The 20213-nt window shown below is 34.5% G+C and overlaps 1 protein-coding gene across 2 annotated transcripts in view; it reads right to left on the minus strand.

Annotated features, from left to right (window-relative positions):
* The window catches only part of SOS1 (SOS Ras/Rac guanine nucleotide exchange factor 1), a 129829-nt gene that overhangs the window by 15300 nt on the left and 94316 nt on the right, over positions 1-20213 (minus strand). For both annotated transcript variants that reach the window (XM_040224681.1, XM_040224680.1), the window contains exons 11-19: positions 17735-17816; positions 16856-16978; positions 16259-16362; positions 14936-15158; positions 13733-13852; positions 9601-9763; positions 8982-9099; positions 1198-1370; positions 876-992 (exon numbers count right to left, since the gene is read on the minus strand). In XM_040224681.1, coding sequence (XP_040080615.1) covers positions 876-992; positions 1198-1370; positions 8982-9099; positions 9601-9763; positions 13733-13852; positions 14936-15158; positions 16259-16362; positions 16856-16978; positions 17735-17816 — 1223 coding nt within the window. The remainder of the gene's footprint in view (positions 1-875; positions 993-1197; positions 1371-8981; positions 9100-9600; positions 9764-13732; positions 13853-14935; positions 15159-16258; positions 16363-16855; positions 16979-17734; positions 17817-20213) is intronic.

Consider the following 20213-nt stretch of genomic DNA (forward strand, 5'->3'; position numbering starts at 1 on the left):
ACACTGATGCCATCAGGATTATTTACAAATGCATTTTGTAAATACTATTTACAAATGCATTAAATTGCTTGAGTTCTCACCTGTTTATGCTAGTTTTATGACATTTTTTTCTTACAGAGTGATTGTTTCTCAATGATGTCAGTGTATTTCACTGGAGAAGACTATATAGCTATTTTCAATTTTCTGTTTTTAATCTGTCTTTTGAAATTGTTTTAGTCCTTGAGAAATTTTCTTATAGAGTAACTTCATTAAGCTTTAGTTCACAGACAGTATGAGATTTATCTTGGTTACTTAGGAGCCATTTATGTTTACTTCTTGATTCTTGACTTTCTTATGAATAAGAGAGATTATATTCAGAACAGTGAAATGATGATAATGGACATAAATTTGGTCAGGCACTTACAAGTAGTAGGAAAGAATGGAAATTTTGTTTTCCCCTCCAAAAAGTATCTTTTGCCAAACCTGTTATTTTTATAGCTAATGATTTAAAGTTAAAATTCTCATGTCATTACTTTCAAAAAAGTTGTAAGTACATATATTTACTATAAGTGAATCAATATAAATCAGTCAAATTTCCTGCCCTTAAAATAAATAATAACATTTTTCTTTTCAAAACAAAACAAAAACTTGTACGTTTGCCCAACTTCTTCATCTACTGTATTAGGATTTTATTCACATTAATGTTAGTGTTCATTTACTTGGAACTAAGTGGACTAATCCTGAATGTATTTATTAAGGACTTATTCATTATTTTTATCCATTACACGTGTACTTCATCCCTGAATGCCTTTATAGAAAACTATAAACCACCAGATAGATGTAGGTAACAACTGCAAAAAAAATTTAAATGTAAAGGAAATAATATGAATGCTTACAAATCTTGGAAGAGGCTTAGGGTTTCGTGGTTCTATTTCTAGGGATTTGTTGAAAAGATAATCCGTAAATTCTTTTTCCATGCTATTTCCCATTGGATTCAAGTTTTCAAAAAACCTCTAAAAAAATGCAAAGAATTATTATTAATGTTAAATAATTTAAATTCAGTTTAAAAGTCATGAAAATAACTTAAAACATTTTAACACAAGAAAACTGGAATTATTTAAAGTTTTATTTTCCTTTTTCTCTTCTATGAAATATACCTGACTATCAGGTGGTTATAAACTTAATCAGAAATATGTATCCTCAAAGAATTCCACTTACTTTGATATCTGACTCTACTCGTAAACAGTAAGGCTGATTTTGGTACTGCTGGATCTCGCCTGTTATTTCTGCTACTTTCCTCCTTTTGCTAAAGTTTATAAGCTCTTTTCCATGCCGTTTTAGGACCTCAGGGTTGCCTTCTTCTGTTTTCAAGATATTAGTGAGATAAATTCCTGGAAGATATAATGAAATTATTTCAAGGATAAAAATGGAAAAGGCTAGTTTTTTTCTTTTTCAGTAACTATATTACACTGTACTATCTCAATCATCATAACCGAAGAATTAAAGCACAAATTTCCACTCTATGAAAAACAACAGGCTAAGTAAATATCAAGAGAAAGGGAGACCAAGTTTAAGAAAATTAATAGATTTATAAGAATAATAATCAATTTTCCGTCTCCCAACCATAATGTTATTTGACACATGTCATGGTTTTGTTAATGGAACTTTAAGAAAAAGCCATCATTTGACACATATTTTTGGCAAAAGAGGAAAATATTAAATTCAGAGGATCATATTTTCTGCATAATTATCTCTTGGGGACCTCAAGAGGTTATTAGGATTTGTAATTCTGAGGTGGTACTGTTTGGATAGGCTTACTCATGAAAATGTGAAATGATCTGCAATCCTATCAAGTACAGGACTGCATATAATTTATATTCTGGTCTTCAGTATTTCTAGAATTATGGTAACCAGGTAGAGTTCTTGTTTCTGTATCACTGCAGGCTGTGCAATGGATGAGGAGGAGAATGAACAGAAAAGCAGGCTTTTTAGTTCCTTTCTGTTCCAGCATAAAGGTTCTGGAGCCAGCTCTGCTGCTTTCTATTTTTGTGATCTTGTACAAGTTGCTTAACCTCTGTGTGCCTTGGTTTACTCATCTGGAAAATGAGGATAGCAGGGTTGCTGTATGAAACATTATGAGTTAATTTATCTATAGACTTAGAATAGGGCCTGACAAAAAGTAGATGCTTAATTATCTATGGTTGTGATTGTTGATGCTGTTGTTGTTATTCTTACCCTATCCTCTTATGTCTGCCTTTTCCTCTCAAGTACTGACTATGATGCATGGGGGGAAAAAATTGTGTGAATATGAGTTCATTCACTCAGTACACATGTACTGAGTCTCTGCTGTATGCCAAGCACTGCTTTAGGTACTGCAGATACAAAGATGAACAAGATACACAGTTCCTCCCTCAAGGAGTTCACAGCTTTGAATGTGGGCTACTACAGTACAATTTGGTAAGTGCTACACTAATTAGTACTAATGCATAAGATGCTATGGGAGCACAAACAAGGTGTGCCTAACTCTGCCTTGAGCTTTTGGGAGAGAAAAAGGCATCACGGATTAAAATATGTTTAAAGTAAGTCTCAACAAATGAAAAGAAGCTTAATATGTAGAGTAAGATAGTGGGGTATTCTAAGCAAAGCAGCCATATGTTTGAAAACATTGGTCTGTAGTGAAGCTGGCATACTTAGAATTGGCTAGAGTTTAGGAGTTTGGTGTGTGGGGTGGAGGAAGAGGGGCCGGAAATGAGGACAGGCCACAGACAAGAGGTTAGTAGTTCTAATCCCTTCTCCGCAGCTATATGTTATGTACTGGATGAGAATGAACAAAGTAACAGGCACTTTCCTTCTAATCAGAGATTAGTGGTTCTAAATGAGTTTGTGGTAGAGGAACTGCATGGCTTGTGGGATTCTAGTTCCCTGACCAGGGTTAGAACCCACGTCCTTTGCTGTGAGTGCAGCAGAGTCCTAACCACTAGACCACCAGTGAATTCCTGAAGCAAAACTTTTAAATACTAGAATTTTTGGCTATCTTCTTCAAAAGATTAGATGACTCAAAACCAATAGTGAACAAGTTAGCAATAATGAAATATGATAGATATCAGTGCCTGTCTGGTTCTACAAAGTATTCAGTTATTAAGTGTATTGGTTACTTGGTTATTTCTCAGCACAACCATGTGTTCTAATAAGTCCAGGCTCTTTTATTTTTCATATCTCCTTACACTGACTCCTTTACTTGCAGTCAGTTATATTCTCCTTTACGCTAAGTCACTCTAGTATTCTTGCCTGGAGAATCCCAGGAACAGAGGAGCCTGGCGGGCTACAGTCCATGGGGTCACAAAGAGCTGGACACGACTGAAGTGAGTTAGCACGTACTGCACTAAGTTGCATGATCCACTAGCTCACTGTTCAGTCTGACAAACGCCCATGACAGTACACATGATTAATGACAGCCAAAATCACCTTTCCGTATTCCACATCGGCCACAAATTGACGGTCCAATTGTGAAGTGTGTGGGTCAGGAAGAGCTTCCCCCCTTTTTTTTTAATTAAAGAGCTTAGACTTTATCCACTAGGTAATTAGGAGATTATAGCATCTTTATATTCGAACGATTTCTCTGGAGTTAAGAAGGAGTTAAGACTAGAAGCAGGAAGCTCAGTAGTCCTCAGTGAGATGATGAGGGTCCACAGGCATAGAATGGAGCGCATAAATATTTAAGAGGTAGAGTCCACAAGAACTGGGTAACTGGTTTGGGCAGAGGTTGGCACAGTGAGAACGAAGACTCTCAACTTTGTGTTTGAGGGCCTGACTGGGTGATGGTATAATGAATGACCTGGGGAACATGCGGATAACAAGTTATGGGATACTGTAGGTGTTAAAAGTATACTTGAATTAAGTTGTGAAAATGCTTACAAGTAGCATTTTGAGAGAATTCAGAATAAAATTTGGAAATTATTTTACGACGAATAAACTGCTAGTTAAAAGGAGAACAAATGATTAAAGATATGGTGTTCAAATTTTGTTGATCATAAACTATCAGTAAAACATGTTTAAGCATGCATGTTTGTTTATAATATATATATACACACACATATATATATGATAGAAAATGTACTGCACATATATATATGACCTGAATATTATAAACTGTTAAGGCTTAATTTTTTAAAAAAACCATCATTTTACATAACTGCTCTGAAGTCAGCTGTTGTAGGGAGAGGAAAAGCAGAGCATTATGACAAATAATGAAGAGGGGTGAGGTTTCTGGGGAAAAACTGGCTGCTGAGGGTTCTCATAACACTTTGTTGATGCTCTGACTTACATGTTTCCTCAATACAGTGGTATATTTACTACAGAGCACTGTAACTTATTTTCCTGCTCTTTCACGGGAGCTTATTGAGGATAGGACTACATTTCACTTGTCCTTCTATTCTCAACACCTAGTCCTGTTTCTGGCACATATAGGCATTCAACTGATGTTTCTGAATGAATAAAAGCCGCATATTATTTCAGAACAGAAATGAAAGCATTTGCAAACTAGAGCAGGACACAAGAGACATATAGTCAATTCTAAAATGGCAGGAAAGCAAGAGTGGAGATGAAGAAAACTGACCAGAAACAGGGGTAGGACACAAAATGAAGGCTGTGTAAAAGGAGAGAGCAGAGCCGAGGCTGTGGGCTTGGAGTTCTGTTTAGAGAGGTGAGACCTGGTTGAGGTAGGAGTCTACCGCACATCCTATTACCTGATAGGAAATGTTAGGCTGCCCACATACATGCATTCTGTCTGTGAGTAGATCCTTTTAGTGTATGAAGAAACCGGGATGTAGACCCGTAGCCTGGCGTAACCTTGGAAGGAGAAACTGCCTGATTTTTATCATTCTGTAAATAGTGCAGTGCTAGCCAAAAAAAACCTGAGTAACAATTCTGATAAGATGGTAAAGAAAGCAAGTGTCAGGTAGATACTACCCTTGACCCTCTTAATAGAAGGGAAAAATCTAATAACAGGGACCACAGGATATCACAAGTAGCATGACTGTAAGTTCAGCAAGTGTACTGAATGACTACGTATATTTCATTCTTTTCTAAGCATCTGACATAGTTCTTGATACTTAGATACTCAAGAAACATCTGTAGACAGGTTGAATGAAATGAACATCAGACCTAAGGTCCTTCTTAGGTTCCTTTGCTTATGAACTGGCACCAGTTACCACACTTAAAAGTAAATGCATAGACTTCATTGTTTTATCAGGAAGAGAAAATAAATGAACTCAATAATTTTATCAAGAATTTATGGGGAAAAATCCTCAGAGGACAGAATAAATTAATAATGATAAAAAGTCATAAATGACCGAAAACTATAAAATCAGGGAGAATAATTATGTTTCAGCTTTGTTTTGAAGAAAAACTCAGCATGTAAAACAAACAGTAAAAATAGAAATGGAAAAATATCTTGCAAATAGGAGCAAATTCAAATGTTTCTTTTTAATAGACAGAATGCTAGTACTTTAAAATACCTAAATGAGACAACTGTGTAGCAAAAAACAACAACAACAACAGAACTGAAACAGAGAGAAAATTAGGGAAGAAATGAAAATGTTATTATAGAATTACATGATACAAAAGATTCTAGGCCCAGATGGTTTTTCTGTTGGAATATTTCAAAATTTAAAGGCTAGATCATTTTATGACATCCTGGAATAAAATAATATGGAAAGCAACTAAACTTTTGTTACAAAGTAAATATAACCATAATAACACAAGCTGATAAATATAGTACAAGAAGAGAAACCACAGAGCAATCTCATTTACAAAGATGGATGCAAAAATTCTAAATAAAATGATAATGCATAGAATTCATTTGTATATTTAACAGGTTAGTAAACAGAAAGTTTCAGTATTAGCAAACTTGTAATTTTAATTTGTTAAACAAGAAAAATCATTTGCTCTCAGATAGAAAATTACTTAAAACAGTAAATGTATATTGCCAATAAAAACACAGTAGAAAACTATAAAGAGAATTTTCTAAACACAGTAAACAGCATCGAATCAAGCAAACAGCAAAATTACACCTATCCCTGCTGAAATGGAGATTAAAACAGAACTCCTTATTTTTATTATCATTTAACCTTTGTTTGGAAAGTTATTAATGCTATAAGGCTTAACACAGAAATAAGATCAAAAGAAGAGCCACTATTATTATTCTAGATATGATTAAATATTTAGAAAATCCCCTGAAATGAATAATTCCTGGAATTAAGGGAAATTGACTATTAAAAAATAAATATCATTCACAATAAAAATACCTAAGGAAAAAACTAAATATTATATATGTACATCCTTTCCAAATTAATTGATAGATCATTCCACCTGTATTTTGGGGAATCACCCCCTCATTCCCAAGTTCATTTGAAAAAATAAAGAGACAAAATTGGCAAAGAAAATACTGAAGAAGAAACAAAGACAAGCCAACTTTATCATATATGACAATATTTTAAATATAAAGCAGAATTTTGGGGGTTTTTTGGCCCTGCTACTTTGGCTTCTGAGATCTTAGTCCTTCCACCAGGGATTGAACCCTGGGGCCCTGGCAGTGAGAGCTCCAACCCTAACCACTGGTTTGCCAAGGAATTCCCTAAAGCAGGATTTCTTATCCTTGGTACTACTGACCTTTTAAACTGGCTATTTCTTTGTTTTGGAGGGCTGTCCTGTGCACTGAAGAATGTTAGCAATATTCCTGTCTATATTGAACAATGAAAAAAAATGTCTCTAGACACTGCTAAATGTTCCCTGGAGGGCAAAAACTGCCCTGGCTGAGAATCATTGATTATAAAGTGCCAGTCATTAAGACTGGGGCACAAGGATAAGAAGTTAATGGGATGGACCTAGAGATTATCGTACTAAGTGAAGTAAGTCGGACAGAGAATAACAAGTATCATATGATATCATTCATATGTGGAACCTAATTTTTAAAAAGATACAAATGAACTTATTGACAAAAAAGAAACAGACATACAGATATTGAAAACAAACTTATGGGTTATCAAAGGGGAAATGCTGGAGGGAGGGATAAATCAAGAGCTTGGGATGAACATGTACACATTACTATATATGATAGATAAGCAACAAGGACCTACTGTATAGCACAGGGAACTCTACTTAATATTCTGTGAAAACCTATGTGAGAAAAGGATCTAGAAAAGAATGAATATATGTGTATGTATATAACTGAATCACTTTGCTGTATACCTGAAACTAACATGGCACTGTAAATCAGCTCTACTTCAATAAAATTAAAATAATATAAAGAGAATTTAATGGGGAATTTTTTTTTAAAGAAGGGGGTACAATATGTAAATGGGAATAATGAAAACTTATTCAATAAACTAGGGTCAACAAAGAATTGGTGGAGAAATAAATTTGAGTATTTCATGATATCTAAAAGAGATTTTAACTTGATTAAACAGTTAAATATAATTTTATAGGTCAAGTCATAAAGCTAGGAGAAAATATGACTGAATATTAAATTTCTAAACTGGAAGAACTTCTAAGGTTAGAAACAATAGAAATCATAATGGGGAAAATGAACAGATTATAGAATTTAAAAAATACTGTACTTCAAAGAATAAAAACCAAAAGGCAGATTGGTAAAAATATCTAGTTCAAGAAATATCCAGCTAGATATAAATTATCTAGCTAGATTGGCTTTACAGCTCCAGAAAATATTCTCAAATCCATAAAATAGGCATAAATTGGAAGATATTCATTATAACATTATTTAGGAAAGCAAAAAAGATAGACACAGCACACGCGGCCGCGTCAGGGTAATGGTTAAATAAACTGTCATAACAACTTTAAAGAACGTCATGTAGCCATGAGAGATGGTAACTATGAAGACTAATAAAACACCATACATTTGGGACATGGTAAGTGAAAAAAGAAAACCATGTATACATGTCACACAATTACAACTATATACAGTATGTATAGGACAAAGATTAAAAGCAAATACAAAAATGGTTATTAGAAAGCCTGGACAAAGATGTTAACTGAAAAAATACCAGGACATAACAATGTTACATGCAGTATAACTTAAAACTATATAGGAAATATACAAATAGAGATAAGGGAAAGGCTAGAAGAAAATATACCATATATTAAAAAGATTAAACACCACATATGTAATTGAGGTCATAATTTTTGTAAGTATTTAGAGGAAGAATCACCAGAGCATACATCCCAGCACAGAAAAGAAACCAGTGTGAAAGAGATACTGAAGATACAAAATACAGGAAATAAATGATGGAATAAGACAGAGAAACCTATCAGAAGAGAGAAGACTTAGATGGTTGGTAGATTTCAGTCTTAACAGAAAGAAAAGGCACTACTTTGCTCTTGTGCAGAAGAGAGGGAGGGGAAAAGAGCAGGTAAAATTTTGATGTGTAGAACGTGTGGGCCCTAAGGCACGTGATGGTTAGCCATGTGAAAAAAAACTGTAGGTAAGAAGCATGGTTATACATATGGGTAAAAGTCAAGAAAAAAGATTTCTATGAATATTAAAGACTTCCCTGGTGGCTCAGACGGTAAAGCGTCTGCCTACAATTCAGGAGACTCGGGTTCAATCCCTGGGTCGGGAAGATCTCCTGGAGAAGGAAATGGTAACCCACTCCAGTATTCTTGCCTGGAAAATCCCATGGACTGAGAAGCCTGGTAGGCTACAGGCCATGGGGTCGCAAAGAGTTGGCCACGACTGAGCAACTTTATGAATATTAAAACCGAAGTAAGCATTATACAATACTGAATGGTTGCCCATTATGGAAGTAAAAAGTAGAATGTACATATTTGGTTGATCTTAAAGTCCTCATAGAGAAAAATTCTAAGGGGATTCAGGTGCTAAATATTTGTTAAGTATTTTCAGCTGGTATATTAGACATGTGTATACTCAGTCACTTAATGAAAAACTGTCTTAGAAACATGATAAAAATTTAAGAAGAAATGCTCACCAAAGAAAGGCACACATGGTGGATTAATAGACCTGAGTTTTGCCAAATATTTCTTATAGTGATCTTCACTTAGTTCATGAGCTTCTTCTAAAATTTTCTTTTGGCGACTTGGTATTTGCTACAAGAAAAAAAAAAAATTTAGGGAATATAAATTTAGAAAAGGAATCACAGATTTTGCCCCAAAATGCCAGGCTTACAGTAAAAAAGCTCAAACACAACAGTATCAGTTTGACTCTAAGAATGATAACACTGCTTCAAAGAGACTATCTTCATAGACTCTAGTAAAATCTTAAAGAAAATGTGTGTGTATGTGAGAGAAATCTGGTTTATCTTGCCATTCCTCAATTATCTGAGCATTTTATTATACATTATATTACAAATCAGATGCTGAAATCTTTTTCTTCTAACTTAGGCTAGGACCTGTGAATGTATTTTAATGAGGTGGCCTAATTTAAAAGGAGCACACCAATTCAATAAAAAATTTATATAATTACATCATTTTGGCTGTTATTGAAAAGATAGATACGTCTCTCAAAAATTAAAGATCATAATTGTTAAAATCCTGACCCTTAGAATGGGGAATGAAAGTTCATTTAAAAAAACACCTATGCAAACCTACCTCGAACGTGTGGTCTAGTCTGTAAACAGGGGATGAGTTCATAGCACTGACAACCTCAAGGACACCATTGAAGTTGTTGAGCTCTTGGAACACTTGTAGAATCTCAATTATTCGACTCACCACAGCTACTCTTTCTTCTAAGTTTTCAGTTTCTACAATACATCTGGGAATCAAAGACAAAAAGTGAATTAAAATATTGTAGTTTTCCCAACAAAGGTATGATTTAAAGAATTTACCAAATAAAATGGACTGGAGGGCAGCTATAGTGTAACAATAGAGAGTATGTATTCAGGGTGGCAGGTAAATAGCGGGTGAATAGAAGAGACAGAAAAGCTTTCAGTCAGGCATGGTGCTCTTCTTGTTTTCCAGACCAAATCGGTCAATCATTTTTCCTACTATATTTGGTGTGTTTGCTCTCAGCATTGGAGTTCTCCTAGGTGGCTCAGCAGGTAAAGAATCTGCCTCCCAACACAGGAGATGTGGGAGACCCGGGTTTGATCCCTGAATGGGGAAGATCCCCTGGAGTAGGAAATAGCAACTCACGACAGTATTCTTGCTAGGAAAATCCCATGGACAGAGGAGCCTGGTGGGCTACAGTCCACGGGGCCGCAAAGAGTCAGACAGGAGTAAGTACGGGCACAGTCTATCATTTTGTTGAAAGGATGCTGGTCTTCAGGATGTGGGTGTGTTCTAGGGAAATTTATTCTCAAATTTTGTAATTCTCTGACTCTTATTCTTCATCTAATCGTAAGATTTTAGTGATTAATGCTCAATTTCTTTGATATGTAGGCATAATTAGCTACATTTCTAAGAACAGCTCTTGAGATTAGCACTATAATGTTAAAAAGTGACTTTTACAATTAAGCATAAAATTTTTAAAATCAGAAAGAATAAAGAAGTCAAAGAAAACAAAAGCTCTTAATATTTAAATACCAAGAATCCTTGGAAAGTGTATATATCCAAGTAAAAAGAAGCTATGCTCAAAAAAAGAATTCCTCAGTGAGCATTTATTCTCTATTTCTAATATTTGAGAGAATTTTTTATCTACTACTCACTTATCAGTGAAGAAAATAATATTTTAAACTTGGTTTTCAATGGCTGTTCTGTCCTGTCTGACTTTTTGCAACCCCATATACTACAGCCTGCTGGGCTCCTCTGTCCATGGAGTTCTCCAGGCAAGAATACTGGAGTGAGTAGCCATTCCCTTCTCCAGAGGTTTTCAATAATGTAATATTAAACAAATCAATCTAAGAAAAAATAAAATACACATATGGAAAAAATAAATATAAACCAATATTAAATATTAACAAAAATGTAAAGTTGCAGATTACACTATTCTCTGATGAGGCTGATCTAACACTATGAAAAAAAAAAACACTGCAAAATTATCAAAATAAACTTGCATTATCAAATTAAATATGTTTATGCATTAAAACATTAGCTAGATGTCTATAAATATATCATCTATTGGCTAACTAGTTATCTGGACATTTTAAAAGGTATGATACAAGTATAATATATTTACATCTTTTAAAAAACAATTTTAGTTGATATTAACTAGGTATACAAAATGAGATCACCTGTGGAGCTTTTGTAAACACCAGGTAAGTCTGGGGTGATTTATTGAGAAGCGATTTCAATTCTAATGCACGTCTATGGCCAAAAACTACTGTGGCAAGTGAACAAGAACCTCTTCCACTGAAAAGGCAGAAACTGGAACCCTTATACAATGTTAACGGTGAGAATGCAAAATGATGTAGTTGCTATTGAAAACAGTATGGCAGTTCTTCAACAACAAAAAAAATTCAAAAATAGAACTTTCCTATGATCAGCAACCCTGCTTCTAGGCATTTATCCAAAACTACTGCAATCAATAAGTCAAAGAGATATTAGCACTCCCATATTCATCCCAACACTGTTCACAGTAGCCAAATACAAAACAAGAAATAGATGTACAATGGAGTATCATTCAGTCTTAAAAAGGAAACCCAAAAATGAACACCGAGGACATTATGCTACGTGAAATAAGCGAGTGGCAGAAGGACAACTATTGCATGATTCTACGTATATGAGGTATCTAAAAAAAAAAACTTATAGAAGCAAAGAATAAAATGATGGTTCCCAGGGGGACCAGGAAAATGGGGAGTTGCTTATCAATGTATAAATTTTCATGCTGATTAGCACTTATTTACACAAGATAAAGAAGTTCTAGAGATCTGCTGTACAACATTATGCCTATAGATAACAATATTGTATTTATACACTGAAAAAAATCTTTCCACAATTAAAAAAACAAAGAGAAAAGAAAAAGAAATGGCTGCCTTCTTAGCAATCTATTAAAAATAGGAGAGATGGAAATTGTCTGTAGGTCTTATGAGTTATGTTTCCTCTTTACAGACATAACTTTTAACTATTATGATGGAAAAGAGCCTCTGTAATTGAAGTATAGTTATTTGAGTTGATAAAGAAGAAATCAGGAAGCAACACTTAGAGGGCAAACTCCAAAGTTTTACTTTTTAGAGGCTAAGAAGTAATAATATAAATAAAAGGAAGTCCTAACTTTCAGAGGAGTTATTTCTCTTTAGGAATTGCTTTCTGGTCTTTATCCACACTAAAGCTCCAGTCATTCCCTTATGTCACTGGTGTCCTGTTCTGATAATGCCTACATGATCTGTGCAAATTTCACATCACCCTTATAAAATGTAGGTCAAGATCATAAAAAATATGGCCAATACATAAAACCCTTATTTCCAGTTCCAATTAAAAAACTGTATTGAGATTCCGGACTTCTGATATGACAAGAAGTTATGCTTCCTTACTCCTCAGGGACACTGGTGAAAATTATGTAAGTTCTAGGCAGTCTCTAGAAATGGCCCTAAGAGTAAACAGCAAGTAAAGAAACATCTATTCAGGAAATTTACAATTCAGTAAGAGAGGCAAGAATCTGCTTCCTCAGAGAACCTTGCAGAGGCCGGGGTGGGGGGGGTTGGGGGACACAATTAGACAGCCCAAAACACAGGGCTCCCATCTCCTTTGACATCTAAAATGTCAAGATTCACTGGGGGAGAAAAAACAGGGAATGGTAAACTGCCTGTAAGATCTGACAGGTCAGACTTAACAACAACAACAAAAAAGATTTCAAAGTAGTCATTCTGAATTTATTCACAGAACTAAAGGGAAGTATGATTTAAAAAGCAAAGTGGTGGGGTGGGGTGCTGATGACAGTGTGCATCAACAGGAGTGTCCTAAAAAAACACAGGAATTGTAGAAGAAACCAAACAGAAACTCTGGATTTGAAAAATATGATAATTAAAATAAAAATTTTACTAGAGGGACTCAATAGTCAGTTTGAACTGGCAGAAGAAATAAACAGTTAAACTTATAGAGGTATTGTTTTTCAAAAATGAAGACAAAGTAAAGATTTTTCCCATATAAACAAAAACAAAGAGAATTGTTCCTAACAGACCCACCATATAAGAAGTGCTAACTTAAGTCCTTCAAGCTAAAAACAAGTGACCCCAGATAGCAGTGTGAATTCACACAAAGAACAGTGGTAAAGGTAATTATTTAATTATAAAAAACACTGTAAATGCCTATTTTTTCCTCATTGTTTTTTTAAACTGATTTTAAAAAGCAACTGCATAAAATTATATGTATGTAATGTATTGTTGGGTCTATAACACACAGAAATGTAACGTATGTGAAATACATTGCCAATAAGAGAGCGAAGCTGGGAAGGGCCAAGAAAATAATACCAAGTGGTAGTAAAAAGAACAATTGTAACAATGCACTGCTAGATCTGCATGGTTAATTATAGGTAATGCATGTTACAATACCACAAAAGGGGGTAGTGAATAGAGCTACAGAGGAGTAACTTTGTTATGTTTCACTGGTTTCGGGTATAATCTGAAACTAATTCTGTTATGATGAATGTGGCAAACCTAAAAGGCAATCATTAACAACAACAACAACAAAAGCACTTGAAATGCTGTTTTAGAAAACTATTCACTAACTGTCAAAGAAAGGCAGAGCAGAGGAACAGCAGCAAACACATGAGACACGGAAAGAGAGCTGCAGTGAAGTTTATAACATAACTGACTGTTGCGAAATTAAGAAGACCGGTAAGACTTACTTCTCAAACCACAGAGTGAGATTAGTGGTATGCCGGATCATTTTCAGGAGATTAGGAGAATTAATTTCTTTGTCTTCTTTTGTCCACACACTTCCAACCAATTCTGATGGCTGTACAGCTCTAAAATCATCAAGACATAATTCTACGTGATACTTTTCCCTCTAGTATACTGTTTTATCAAGTAAGTGAGATAAAAGGTTTATGAAAACAAGGTAAAACAAAAGCATTATAATTTTGCATTTTTTCAATTGATTTAAAAAAATTTTGTATGCATGTACCTGTGTACTCTTTTTATTGCTTTAGAGCAGTATTTTGCTTTGGGCATGGGTGGGATTTCTTCACAGTGTCTTTCCCAGCACTTATAAATATTATCTAACAAATGAGGGTAAGAAAGTAGTTTGGGATAATTCTTTTAAATAATGATATAATAATTGAGGGTATAGTAATTGCCGCAATTCATAAATCTCACCCCCCACCTCCACTTCAAGGAAGGGGAAAAACTCTCTTAGGAAGAGTCTTGGGAAAGAAAAACAAAAGGTTCTAACACTGATTTTGGGAATAGTGATGATCTTTGATGGGAAAGCTATACATTTAGTTTCCTTTTCCATTTAGTTATTTAAAAAATAAACAGCTTGAAATCTAAAAAGTCTAAATTTAAAACTAGGAACAGGCATGTTTTTTGAGATTAGCAGCTGTCTCAATGTATAAAAACTAAAAAAGGTTAAATGGCCATGACTTAAGTTCATAATGACAATGGTGCTATCTAACTCACCGAGCCCTTACTCTGTGTGGGGCAGTGTATTCATAGCTAAACGCTATAAATATACGGACTATTCTAAACCTTGCACAACAGCTCTAGGAGTAGGTGCCATCGTTAACTCCGTTTCCTCTTGAGGAAACTAAGCAGCAGAGGAGTCAGTCACATAAGAAGATTAAAGTTGCCCGAGAGGATAGACAGCAAATGAACTTAGTAGATTCACTGACTAGGGGTGACTGCATAAAGAGAAGTTATAAGCCCAGATAGGGCAAAGGCGATCAAGGAGTAAAAGAAGAGGCGTCTTCTATACAAAAGGCCTTATTACAAGACACTTGGTGTACGATCTCATTATGTCTTATAATAATCTTACAAGCCAGAAATCAGATTTCATTTTGAAAGTTAACTTATTTAAAAGGATTTTTCAGCTTGAACATCAAATTACATACCGATATAGATCTGATTCAAGTAAAGTGAGTTGTCGAGCAATTTCTATTGGGTGTAAGGTGAGCAGGTCAAAAGTCTCAATGTGCCCAGGTCTGCTTATGTGCCACTCAACGGTAGGAGGTGAACTCTGAAATGTAATATTATGACCTGGTCCGTTGTCTCTTGCAATTTTTTTCCTTTGGATTATTTTAGTGATGGATTCAACCCATTTTTTCATTGCTTTACCTGAAATAACATTATATGAAAAGTTAATGTTTAAATATTTTACTCAATATTTTATTTAAAAAGTTTAAAATCATATAAATGATACCTGAATATATCTTTGTTATAAAAAGTTCATATAACCAAAATTTAAAAATGAAGTTCCCCTTTACCATTTCCCGGTTTCCTATCCCAGTCTCATTTTTCTTCATGTGGCTAACCATTTGTTAATAGTTTGGTATATATTCTTCCACATCCTTTTTAAATAAAATGAGAAAGTAATTTATTTGCAGAAATTTTTCATTTCTATTGTTCTAAACTTTAGTTCAAAATATTATTTTATAATCCTCTCCAAAAACGCTATCTTACACAAATAAGATTTATAATGATAGACCATACGACATTAGCCATTAACCTAACAAACTGCATTTTATAAATCAAACAGTGCCATAGGACTGATTCCTTCCTTTTGTGTGTTTTTCATGCAGCTTTGTTTTGTACTAGGCATGAAAGTACTATTATTTAATCCTTTATTTTTTGATTCTCATTTAAAGTGTACAGTGGAAATAGAAACAAGTTTGTCAAGGACAGCTTTAGAACTAAAAGGGGACCTGGGGATCATCAGTTCTAGCTCGTCGTGTTACTGAAGTCTGAAGAATCAAAATTATTTCACCCAGTCATTTATCTAACAAGTGGCAGTGTTCAGAAGAGAACTCTTGTTCCTCAGGTCTCAGTTCAATATACTCTGCTGATTCTCTGATATATTACGCACTGTTTACCTGTTTCCCAGTCAACCTCCATTGTGGTGTTACTACAACAGTTCCTAATTGTCCTCTGGTACACATCCTTTCAGATGTGTAAAAACAGCAGAAATTGAGTTTCTTTCTATCCAATTCCAAAATAATCAGTAAGTTGATTTGCTAAATGAAAATTCACTGGATCAACAGGATCATTATTAAACAATTTGTAGGTCAAAAAGATTGGATGAAAAAATTTTAACTTTTCCAGTTGGTTATGCTGGCATTATTATAAATACCTCTAAACTACAGTGAGTAGTGATGTTAGCTGACAGTCACCACCCTTTTATCACATATAAAACTAAGGCACTTAAAAAAGGAACATACCTCTTACGGTTCCAATAAATTCCTCCATTCGCTGCAGAAGGTCTGCATCTCTTTCAAAGTCATAGAAGTGGTGCTCTACCCAGTGCCGACATACATTCAATACTCTGGCAGTCACACAGAAGCAGCACTGAATTACATGGGACTCAGGCATAGACATTTACCACAAGGAGAGGCGTGAATGAAGACACAGTGACTCAACAAACTGAATGCAGATGACCCTTGAATAACAGGGTTTGAACTGCATGGCTCCATTTATAACTTTTTTCCCCCCACTAAATCTATACCACAGTACTACACCCTAGGCAGGTGGTTCAGTCTGTGGATTTAGGGCTGATTGTAAAACTGGATTTTCTACTCGGCTGAGGGTCAGTGTCCCTAACCCCCAGGGTGTTCCAGGGTCAATTTTAATCTTCTAAGTGGCTTACCACCTTCAAAATTCTATTTTAATTAACACTTATACAGTAATTTCTGATAATTTCTCTTTACTTCACTCATTTTACATGTTACTTCCTCCTTGCTTAGGAAAGATCTTATTTACTTTAACTATGAAACAAAAGTTCAACAAAGACTTATTTACTTATTTATTTTAATGCTTACCGCAGCTGTACAGGCTGTATATATTCTTTTCTAAATCTTTTTAGTTCTGCACTCAAGGGTTGATCTCCATTCTCTATAGCAATGCGATCAGCTTCTGTTGGCTCAGGCTCTGGAATTTCAAACCTAACATAAAACAGAACAAACAAATGAAAAGATCAATTATATCAAATTATGCCAACACAAAACTACAAATCTTTTCACTAGGCAGCACAATTAAGAAAGTACTGTAAAAATTACCAAGGATATACACAACAGTGAAAACAAGTGAGGTATCTATAGTGTAAAGACTAATTTTTAAAAAAGAAATGAATACTTGCCAAGATAAATAAAACTAACTAGAAATGTAATAAGGAATAAAGAATATATGCAATGTCTAAAAAATAGGTATGATTATAAAGTTAAGGGAATGATATTAATTTTGGGCTTGTGTAATTACTCTAAGTAATCCAACATAAACTTTTTTAATGGTAAGTTTTAAAAAGTTGAGTGCTCTTTTGTTAGAAACACTTCTCTTGATTATAGTGCTTGTTCATTCCATTCTCCTCAACATGTGGTATATTAAAAAAATTCTATTTAGAACATTTAAATCATTAAAAATTCAATTTCCAGAGCCTAAATTCTACATTTTTATAGTTCTTTAACCTGGTTAATTCTATCAATTTGAAATTTCACATACTGAGTTTCCATGTAAAAATATGCCTATTTTTATATTTAAATAATCAAAGCTAACATAGTAATATAAAACAAATGGTCTTCCAAGGTATTTTCTTCTTAAAGTATTCTTGCACTAAAATGTAAAGCTCATTCAAAATATTTCTATATCTCAGCTCAATCTCATCAAAAAAAAGAACAAAGAACTTAAACATTTAAATGACAGACCTTTCTATTATAAGACTCAGTAGTTCTTGAGGTTTACAAAAGGATCTATATGTCGTAAGGAATGTCCGAACAAAATTGGGATCTATGAAGAAAAAGGAAAAATGCCTTATTACAATCTTTCATGAAGAATGATTAAAACTATTATTCACATTTCCAAAAGAGATCAAGTAGTCAACTTTTAAAGTCCCAAAGTGTTCTGACCACACAGGGTGCTTTGGACTTTGTAATCAGTTGCTAGCTTTAGATTCTTCCTAAATTAGTGGAAATATCGTCGACACTAAAATTTTACATCAACTTGTTTCTTGACCTCTGCACACTCTGACTAGCTGATATTAAAGCTCATTACTGACCGCAGAAATGCAAAGGGAGAAAGGCAGAGCACAGAAGCAAGTTTCTACGTGCCACCTGGATCTCAGAGCATCATCAGGTGGTCTCTCTCTCTCTCAAAAACACAAAGGCCACAGCAATAACCCATTACTTTTTCCTGCCATCCAGACTAATTTATCTAGGATTAGTTATCTAGATTTCTTTAAATCATGTCAACAGAGCATTCAACTGGAGATTAGATCTTATAATGTCGTTGATTACGTTAGATTCAGTTTCTAAATTGTTTAGTTTGCTAGAGGTCTTAATTAAAACCACTAAAAGATGCTTATAAATAAACACCTGTAAGTTATTAAAACTATTAAATGTATGAGAATATGTTGATTTGGCTCTGTTTACAACTTTTAATTACTTGCACTGCAAATAGACACAAGAGGGGGCTTTCCTGGTGGATAAAGGTTGGACAAGACTGAGTGAGCATACACACAGACACAATCAGAGTTTCACCACAAGAGCATGAGTCTTCAACTGCTTCCACGAAAAGGACTTGCTTTTCATTCATACGTCCATGAAAGGACCTGCTTCTCATCTCATTCACCGTAAAGTAGGCAGCTGACTGTGTGACGTGCCTATTCCAATCTCTGACAGTATTCTCCCAACCTATGGAGAAAGGCTGCTGTCGCCAGCACAAGAGACCAGGTGGCTGGGGGACAGCTTCTCATAACGGGGAAAAAGCCACTCACAAGTCATTGTAACTCGAATTTCATCAAGGCCCACGTTTAGGTGTTGAGAGTCTTTAAGGAGTGCGTTTTTTATTGGGAGTATCCTTTTCCTATTTCACATCAGTATGGAATGGTAAGCTCTAATTTAATGATAAATTTATTAAGAGTAGCAACTAAATTAATTTTTGTTAGACTACATACTATGGGTTCTTTATAAGAAATACTATGTCTTTTATTAGCATAGAATGTAGCAAGAATCAGAATTTATTTGCATGGAAAACCTCTATTTAGTCTGATTTTTGTCTGATTAAGAATCACCCTAAATTTAGCTTGAAAGTAAAATAACTAATTTCCCACCTCCCAAAATAAAATTCATGGATTTATCATAAAACTCTATTTCCAATATACTGGTATATGTGGAACTAATGAACTAATTTAAATATCAGACAACCTTGAATTTAAGATTATATAATACTTTAAGTTAAAGAAAAACTTACATAATAAAATATATTCATTTTAAATCCCCTCTTCTCCTTTAGCTTCATACCTTCTGAGGCTAGTGTGGGTTACTGATAAAAGTAATTTCAACAGATACAATCCTTTAGTAATTTCCTCTCTGTTGGTATTTTATTGTTTGTCTTCAGTTACAGAGTTCCTCAAACGTTAAAGACTAATGTCTCAACCAGAAGAAAAGATTTTAAAACAGAAGGCTGTACAAGATTTTAAAACAGAGATTTATATCGGTTTCATCACAATCCTCCCTTCCAAGAATCTTCTTCCTGTTCTGCAAATCTATATGTAAGGTGAGGCTACTCAAAACATCATATATTTAGGAAGCAAAAGTAGTGGCCACTGTAGAGATACTGAGCCAGACCTTAGTACAGAGTGCTCCAAATATCCCTGAGCAGTCAAAATTAAGGGTGACCTCTCCCTTTAGGGCAACCCACTCCAGTACTCTTGCCTGGAGAATCCCATGGAGAGAGGAGCTTGGTAGGCTATAAAGTCCATGGGGTCGCAAAGAGTCGGACACGACTGAGCGATTTCACTTTCACTTTCTCCCTTTTTTAAAACAAAAGTTTAGTCTAAAAGTCTAAAATCAATATCCAGGTCCATTTTTTCTCAAATTCCACCTAAGGTCAGGCTAAAAATTTGTGGGATATCAAAGCTACTTTTAAGTTGAAAAACAAAAAAAGGAAGCTCTAAGTAAATTAAAGTATATTTTAACAAAGTTGGCTAATTTTAAAGGTAAACTATTTTAAAACAGCCTTTTCAGCTTATACCAAAGCTTCTGGCCATTTCAGTACTTTACTAACTAATGAAAATGCTGGGACAGGCATGGTGTGTCCCACTGCCGCATCAGTCAAAAGGGACCACATCAATTCCTGGTGTCTGTTACGTAATGAATTCAAAGAGCATTCACACCATTCATTCCA

The sequence above is a fragment of the Oryx dammah genome, unplaced genomic scaffold (genome assembly GCF_014754425.2).
Source record: "Oryx dammah isolate SB20612 unplaced genomic scaffold, SCBI_Odam_1.1 HiC_scaffold_25, whole genome shotgun sequence".
In the NCBI taxonomy this organism is placed as follows: domain Eukaryota; kingdom Metazoa; phylum Chordata; class Mammalia; order Artiodactyla; family Bovidae; genus Oryx; species Oryx dammah.